The 8,990-nt window shown below is 53.2% G+C and overlaps 1 protein-coding gene across 1 annotated transcript; it reads left to right on the forward strand.

Moving 5' to 3' along the window:
- Positions 1 to 240: 240 nt before the first annotated feature.
- On the forward strand, positions 241 to 1,086 carry LOC135326229 (olfactory receptor 14A16-like; the record flags this gene model as incomplete). The annotated part of the gene is made up of 1 exon (XM_064504078.1): positions 241 to 1,086. A coding segment is annotated over one exon (846 nt), but the record flags the coding sequence as incomplete, so codon positions are not given.
- Between the last annotated feature and the right edge of the window lie 7,904 nt (positions 1,087 to 8,990).

Genomic DNA, 8,990 nt, shown 5'->3' on the forward strand with positions numbered 1-8,990 from the left:
CGAGAGGTTAGGAAAGGGAGCTGAATGAAGGGAAAGGAGAGAGGCAGTGTGGGTGGTACTATGAGAAGTGGAATGGGTTTTGCTCAGAGAAGCCTGCTCTAACTTGTCAATGCCTTTTCCTCGTTGGACAGTGCTCCAAACCAAGAGCCAATGTTCAACAGCAGCTCCCTCAACGAGTTCCTCCTCCTGGCATTTGCAGACACACGGGAGCTGCAGCTCTTGCACTTCTCGCTCTTCCTGGGCATCTACCTGGCTGCCCTCCTGGGCAACGGCCTCATCATCACAGCTGTAGCCTGCGACCACCACCTCCACACCCCCATGTACTTCTTCCTCCTCAACCTCTCCCTCCTCGACCTTGGCTCCATCTCCACCACTGTCCCCAAATCCATGGCCAATTCCCTGTGGGACACCAGGGCCATTTCTTACTCAGGATGTGCTGCCCAGGTCTTTTTGTTTGTCGTTTTCATTTCAGCTGAATATTGTCTTCTCACAGTCATGGCCTACGACCGCTTTGTTGCCATCTGCAGACCTCTGCACTACAGCACAATCATGGGCAGCAGAGCTTGTGTCCAAATGGCAGCAGCTGCCTGGGGCAGTGGTTTTCTCAATGCTCTCCTGCACACTGCTAACACATTTTCAATACCACTCTGCCAAGGCAATGCCCTGGACCAGTTCTTCTGTGAAATCTCACAGATCCTCAAGCTCTCCTGCACAGATGCCTACCTCAGGGAAGTAGGGCTTCTTGTGGTTGGTATTTGTTTAGCTTTGGGATGTTTCATTTTCATTGTGGTGTCCTATGTGCAGATCTTCACAGTTGTGCTGAGGATCCCCTCTGAGCAGGGCCGGCACAAAGCCTTTTCCATGTGCCTCCCACACCTGGCCGTGGTCTCCCTGTTTGTCAGCACTGGCACATTTGCCTACCTGAAGCCGCCCTCCCTCTCCTCCCCAGCTCTGGATCTGGTGGTGGCTGTTCTGTACTCGGTGATGCCTCCAGCAGTGAACCCCCTCATCTACAGCATGAGGAACAAGGAGCTCAAGGATGCCCTGAAGAAACTCATTGAGGTGGTACTAGTTCAGCAGCAATAAGTTGCCCATCTTCTTCACAAACAATTCCCAGTTTACCTCAGACAGCTCTTGTGCTTTGGGAGTTCTGCCTGTGATAGCCATGTTTGTACACAAATGTTTGAATTCATCCCACTTCTCCAGGAGCAGAAAACCCATGCGTCTGACCCAGAGGCCTTCTGTAAATCATGGTGTCAGAGCTTGCCTCCCAAGTAGCATCTCAGCAATAAAAGGGGATCACCTTAGTCCTGTGCCTGAATAATGGGCTCTTCTTCCCAAGTTGGAGCCAAGAATGTGCCCAGAGAATTGCACCCCAAAAGGCCCTGTTGCTGTGCTTGGGTTTTCCATTGGCAAAGGGGGGAAGCACTCATAGAGTGATGTTTGAGGGAATAAGGGCTGGATTCAGCTGTCACTTGTGGGTGCCCAGTGCCCCTGGGGAGGGTGAGTGGTCAAGAGGTCTCTGCCAGGGACTGTCCCACATATTAGAGGGCTGGTGACAGATGCTCATCCCTCTGGAAGGCAATATGGCGCCAGCTGGAGAGCACAGGACATCTCCAGGGGCAGCATGTGCCTGGAATGGCAGTGAGTGGAGACTCCCCAAACCAAGTGGAGTCACACAAAGTAAAGGGCCAAACCAGGGAATGCACCAAATCAGGGCCCTGCAGTCTCAGGAGAGGGAGTGGAGTGGGTCTAAGGACACCCCTGAACCATTGGAAATGGCCTGTGATTGCTCCAAGGACCCTCCACAGCTACAGACCCTGGGGAGGGTTTGTCAGGTGCAATGATGCTGGTCCAGATGGCTATGCCCTGACCAGGATGGCCAGTGAGGAGTCACCCAGGACCACTGCACATCTGCTTGCCCTGCAGAGCAGCACTGCCAGCCCAGGGCCCTGCAGGGAGCCCAGGACAGGGGTGCAGGAATGGCCAATCAGGCCAGCACGGACACACTGACCCAAAGAAAGGCTCTCTGGGGAGCAGGGACATCTCCAGAGAAGAGCAAAGGAGCAATTGTGTGCTTGTGGGGAGGAATAAATGAAAACCTGTTTCCATGTGTGTCAGCTCTGGGCAGGCTGCCCTGTCACTGGAGCTGCCTGAGGAGCCCCGGGGCCAGGACTCTGGTGCTGCCCTGGGGAGAGGGGCTGCCCGGAGGGGCTGCAGGCAGCCAGGGTTAAGGATCTCTGCTCATGAGAGCAGTGGAGACATGGAGTGCCTGGCCTCCATTTCCTTGTGCCATTGCTGGCCCCCAGGTGTGGGGCTGATGGGGAGGCTGACACCCCTCTCTGCCCCCCCGCAGCTGCGGAGAGGGCAGGGGAGGTGGGGAGAGCTGGGGAGGGTCTGGTCTGGTATGGAAAGGGCCCGGGAGAGGACAAATGCCAGCAGGCAGCTCCTGTATGTGAAGGGCAGTGTGGGAGCACACAGCCATATGCTTGCAGGGCAAATGCAGGTCTGCTGGGAAAGGCAGCAGGACATGGCAGGTGCAAGAGAGGAGAGCTCAGGTTGTTTCGTGTGCTTCACGGACACACTGGGGAAGCTGCCCCAGGGCCATCGTCCCAGAGCAGCCCCTCACATCACCCCTTTCCAGCACTGGCTGCTCACCCAGCTGTGGGGTGGTCCCTGGCCAGCTCCATCCTCCTGCAGATCTCTGTATCCCAACAGAGGGGAAAAGACCAGCCTTGCATGACTTCTCTTCTGCACCAGACACCAGCGGATCCTGGAGCATACCACTGGCTGGGCAGTGGGTGGGGGATCATTTAGGAGTCATTTAATGACAGCAGTTGCCATGTCCAAGACATCTGGTTGCAGCTCCAGCCAAGCTCTGGCTTTCCTCACTCCATCCCTTCGTGCACGGACAAGGTCTCGATGCTCCACCTGGGCAGCTTCCTCCCTTCCACCCTCTGTGCACTTCCATCCCAGCACCCTGAGCACTGGTGCTGCTGCCAGGGCAGAGGTGGAGGATCCCCTGGAGCGGTTCCTCATGGAGCTCCCCAGGGAAATGCTGTGTCCAGCCCCAGCCCCAGCATGGCAGAGGGGAGCTGCCCTCTCCCGACCCACCCTGGCTGTGCCAGCCCCAGGTGTTGGCTACATGTCCAGACTTCACTAGGAGACACTCTGGTTCGATCTCAACTGGAGAATGTTGCTGTCCCTTATTCTGAAAGTGGGAAAATAATAATCCGAATAAATAAATAATCTGGAAAAAAACACCACCCTTTCAAAGCAGAAATGCTTGTATATTATTGCAGTCTCCATCTACAGCTACACTCCCGAAACATCTTCCATTAGCCATACAAGATTTGAAGAAAATTACAGGAAGAGATGTGGTTCATCAGGGCTTTTGCATTTTAATGATCCCCATGGTGGATTTGGTGCTGAGTCCATGAACCACAGCTCCTCGCAGGATATTGCAGAAAATGTTCCAGAAGTCAAAGAAGCAAAGCCCAAAGTTTCTTTGAGTGTTAGTGGGTCCCACTGAGAGCCATGAGCAACAAAGACTCCCCAGGGGCTGATCTGAGCAGAGAATTGTGATCACTGACTACAGGCAGGCAAAGGCAATGTGCAGGTGTTTCTAATGCCAAGTCAACCTTGGTGTGTTTGATCAAGCAAAATGGGCAAGGATGGACACCCAGCCCCTGGGAAGGCAGATCCTTTTCTCCCATGTTTCCCAGGGCTCTTCCTGGGGGCTGGTTGCAGGTGGGGGTGCAACAATGCTGAGTGCAGGACAATGATACAACACCTCTTGGGGTCCCCTGAGGGGCAAGTTGCCTTCAGGCTTGCCTGTGCCCTCGACTGTCTCCACCACAAGCTGTCCTACACTGTCCCATGCCTGCTGCTGTGTCCCAGCAGACTGTAAACCTGCTTCCCCACCTTGCTCCCACTCCAGGATCTCCCTCCCTTTACTGGTGTCTCTCCATCCTCACTGGCTGTTCCTTGAAACACAGAGCCAGGAGATGATCACAGACTCCCTCTGGGTGATCTCTGGCAGCACAGCACTACTCTTTGAGTGACATTCATTCACATTAATGTCCAGCCTGAACCTCCCAAGCTGCAGTTTGTGACTGTTTCTCCTTCTCATGCTGTTTCCCACTACCAAGAGAAGCTCCTGGGAGTCCCACCCTGGGACACACTACTGCAGCTGTGGCCACCCCAGTGCTGAGTCCAGGGGGAAAATGGCTCCCCTTGTCCGCTGGCCAGGCTCTTCCTAATGCAGCCCATAGTCATCTGGCCTTATTCACAATGAGCGTACTCCACTGGCTTGTATAACATTTCTCACGATGCCCAGGCCCATGTTCTCAGGGTTGCTCCTCAGCTGGTAAGGTCCCAACCTGCCCTGATGCATGGAATTATCCTTCCCCAGGTGCAGGACTTGCCCTTCTCCTTGTAAAACTTCAGGAGGTTTCTGCTGGCCAAACCCTCAGGTTTCTAAAGGTCTTCCAGACTGAAGCTCTCTTGTGTCTTGTGTGTGTGTGTGCAGATGGCTCCCCCTGACTTGTGGTGCCTCTATGTAGATAACAGCATGAGGAACTGCAGGACACCACAAGTAATAAAAGGAGGTTCTAGTTCAATGGAATTGCTGGCTGAAACAGGAATTACCAGGGCAATAATCTCAGAAACACCAAATGAGGGTGCAAGCAAACAAACCCAGCGCCCATGGGAAAAGTGTAAACAGAAATGTGCTGGGTTTTTTCTGGGACAGTGTGATAATGGTGTGACCACAAGGCAGGAAAGGGAGGGTTGGATAATGGTGTAGAGGGACACTTGAGGTTCATGAGGGGTTAAACAGAGTATATTTAATGGACTGGGAACTGCATGGGGGGGAATTGCTGATGGGAGTCTGCTGGACACATGTGTCAGACGCCCAGGCGGGACTCACTGTGTGTATCCTAAGGGCCCCTTTTATCTCCTAGAACTGTTCCCTTCTCTCAGCTGTGCTAACCTTGAGTAGCTGCTGGCTGCAAAGCAGCTAGACATGGTTGACCAAACGGAATATTCATGTCTGGCCTGGATGGGTTTCAGTCAGTGTGCAGAGAGCACACGCTGGGGCTGTGATCACGTACTCTGCCAGTCCCCTGACTCCTCACCAGTTCTCACCGCACTCCACCCCCTGAGTGACAGAGACGTGGTGTTGGTGCCACCAGTGTGTAGGCAAGGTGTGGACATGCCTTTCAGGCATTAGCTGAACTAACAGCTAAGGTGTACAAGCAACTAAATTATAGCAAATATGTATAGTAAATTATAACATACATGCATACAAAACTAATCCGCCCAGAAGACTGGGAGTTTAATGCGTTTCCCCATTGTCCTAAATTCTACAGTCATGATGACAGTCACTGCCATGGGTTGTCCCACACTGATTTTTTGGATTTTGCATCACATAGTCCTAGTAGGCTCGTTATCTTCTGGACATTGGGTTTGATGTGCTTACTGCAGGTTTGTCAGTGTCCCAGCTGCCATCAGAGCACGGGGTTAGGATGGAGAGCAGCAATGTTGCGGCTCCACTCAGCATACTCATCAGGTCTCGGTTCTCTGGGTGAGAGTCTCCCAGAGGGAACATGGACTGGGGCACTTTCCCCTTTGATTAGCACCGGGTAGGTGCCTCCTGGCCCATCAGCAATGATTTCCCCCGCCAACTGTTTGGGTTTAGTCAGATCATGCACCCTGTATACCCAACACTGCCTGGATGCTGAACTGGCTGCAAGAATCTCCTGCCTGGATAGTGGGGACTGCTATCTGCTCAGATATCAGTTGGGCTGTTGAGTCTCCCTGTGTACATCGCAGGGGTTGGGATCTGGTGTAGTGGATCACAATTCTCACCTCCTCAGGACAGTTCAAGTCAATGACACCTGCAACGATGTCCACCACCCCGGAGAGCTAAACTACTGCTGGGCACCAAGTGACCATAATGCTCCTGAGGTATGGTGACCACCAACCCCATACTCACAAGATGGCGGCTCTCCAGTTCCAGGGTCATTTCTCTGTGTGACAATCGCAGACCCAACCCTGCACTCCCGGGCTTGGCTCACATGGGGAGGCAGGCTTGGAGCTGCAGCCCTTGCACTCTAAGCACACGTGGCTGCTCCATGGATTTTCCTTGGAAACGAGCATACGGGGTAGAGCCACATGGTGGGTGGTCACTGAGGCAGGTAGCTGCCTGAGGAACATTTGTGCTCCAACCTGTGAAGGTACCAACAGAGGACAATTTGTGCAGCTGCTCTTTGAGCAGCCTGTTCATTTGCTCTGTCAGTCCTGCCCTTTGCAGAAGGCAGGGTACGTGATATGTCCAGGCTATTTCCCGCTCTCCAGCCCGGTTCTGAACATCATTGCCTGTAAAATGAGTGCCCTGATCACTTTGGATTTCCACTGGGGAACCACATAACCCAATCAAGTCTTCTAATGCCTTCATGGTGTGAACTTGGGTGTCTGTGGTGCAGGAGCGGGTGTACAACAGACCAGAGCAGGTACCTACAGCAGCCAGGACATATCTGTGCCACTGGCTCTCCTGTAAGGGTCCGATAGGATCAGTTTGCCACACGTCCCCAGGCTTTTGTCCTCTGCAGATATATCCCTTATTGGTCCACAACCACTGTGGAGCTAAGTGGGTGCAACAGGGGCAACACTGCCTGGCCTCTGTGCCGCTGGCAGCTCCCCCTCCATACACGCTGCTGGTGGGGGATGTAAATGGGTAAATCCATGCTAAGTGTTCCCAGGCACCATCTCCTTCATGTGCCCAGAACTGTGATCTGGGAGGATTCATTCCATGGCTCACTCCTCACCAAAGTGAGGCTGAACTGCCTGCACCTCCCCAGGTTGTCCTCGTGGCTTTTTTGAAGATGGATTTTTTGCCTTTCTCCAATCATTGGGACTTTGCCCCATCTCCACAACCTTGCAAAGATGGTAGCGAGTGGTCTTGCACTCACAGCAGTCAGCTCTCACAGCATCCTCACATGCAGCCCATCCAACCCCTCTGACTTCTGTAGTTTGAGTTCTCACAAGGAATCCCTCACTAATCTCATCCACCATTGGCTGTTTTTCTCCTCTGGAGTCCTGACTCTAGGCACAACATCCCGGGAGACTTTGCTGGTGGAAACAGAAGCTAACAAGGGCTTGAGTTCCTCAGACCTATCTGCATCTGCTGCTACAAGAATCCCTGTCCCATTTAGCAGTGAGGCCATATTTCCCTTTTTATTCTTTGATTCTGACTGGAGCAGTAGCAGCTCATCTTCATGGTCTTGACGTCCCCCGCAAGTGTCAACAGTAGGGTAGATTTTTCTTCCCTAACACCAAGCCTATGATGCTGGACAATATTTCTAAATTCCTCCTTTGCCTCTCCCTTCTTCCCCCTGCTGTATGCTGCCCTATTACCCTGGAGCTCAGGTGTGAGGTCCCTGTTTAGTCAAGTTGGTCCCCGAGGTGTCTGCTCATTTTACTGAGTATCAGGATGGCCAATCCTTGTGCTTGGCAGGTCTGTCCTTAACGACCTGCTGGCTTTGCTGAGCTCCTGGGCCCTTGAGAGCTGCCTCCCCTGGGATCCCCCACCAGTCCCCTGAACAGGCCAGGACGTCTGCTCCTCTGAAGTCCAGGGTCTGTACTCTGCCACTGTCCTTCCTCAGTCCTCTCAGGATCTGGGACTGCACGTTTTCAGGGTCACGGTAGGCAAGGCTCACACTTACATCTCTGATCAGTTCCTCCCTGTTTTAGATTTCCAGATACAAGAAAGCATCACCCTTATTGGCCCATCTGGCAGCTGTGCAAAGAAGTTATCCTTGATGCCCTCCAGAAACCTCCTGGCCTGCTTGCACTCTGTGGTTTGCCCTTCCAGTTCATGTCAGGGGGATTTAAGTGCCCCTTACAACAACCAGGGCCTGTGATCGACAGACTTGCTCACACTGCTTATAGGAGACTGCATCCACCCCCTTACCCTGATTAGGTGGTCTGTAACTCCCATCATGATGTCACCCTTACTGTGATGCTCACCCACAAGCTCTCACCCAAACCCTTGTCCATCCCATGCCAGAGCTCCACACACCCGAGCTGACCCTTCACATAAAGGACATCGTGCCCTGCTCATCTTCCCTGACAGTCTCTCCTGAAGAGATTGTACCCTACAAGCATTGCCTTCCAGTCCTGTGAGTGATCCCACCACATCTCAGTTATTCCAACCATGTTTCAGACCTCTGACAGCTTCCGCACTTCCAGCTGTTCCTGTGTGTACCCCAGGCTGCAGGCATTTGCATGTATTTGGGCTACAGAGCTTCAGCTGTGGCAAAGAGTGCAGACTGGTCATGGTGAAACCTGTTACCAAGAGCCAAAGACACCGTGTGTGCAATGGCCCCACTTCAGAGCAGAGCCGTGCTGGCATAGATATCAGGTGGCAATGTAGTGGTGAAAGAAGGTTCCCACTAAGAGAGCAAACCCTGCAGTGCCCAAGGCAAGGGAGAAACAGAGCTGGGCCGTGCTGAAATGGCAGGAGAGGGGTTTGCTGCCTGAGCTGATTCACAGTAGTGGGCATCTAGTGCCCTTTGAGATGGCCCAGGAAATTCCCCATCTGGCCCCCACCGGAGGCTCCAAAAGGATGAGTGTCACAGTCACTCCAACAGAGCAAGCAGACACTGGCACATGCCTTGGACCATCTCTGTCTCTTCACATGTGGCCAGGTGTTTGTGTGTGGGCAACTGACTCTCACTCTCCATCTCCAGCGATTCCACTGGGAGCTTAGACAAGGAGCCCATGGGCAGATCTCTCTGTTGTGCACACTTCAGCTTAGGCAAGGGGAATCTCAGCTCCTGTGTGTTTGTGGATATGATGGGAGGGACCTGAATCCCACTCCAGCCCAGGGCCTTCTAAACCATCATGAGATGCCCAGATTGATTCATCCGAATCAATACCTGAACCATGGCATCAATGAATCCCTTCTTGTCCCTGTCTAGGTGTCC

The sequence above is a fragment of the Dromaius novaehollandiae genome, unplaced genomic scaffold (assembly GCF_036370855.1).
Source record: "Dromaius novaehollandiae isolate bDroNov1 unplaced genomic scaffold, bDroNov1.hap1 HAP1_SCAFFOLD_37, whole genome shotgun sequence".
Lineage (NCBI taxonomy): Eukaryota > Metazoa > Chordata > Aves > Casuariiformes > Dromaiidae > Dromaius > Dromaius novaehollandiae.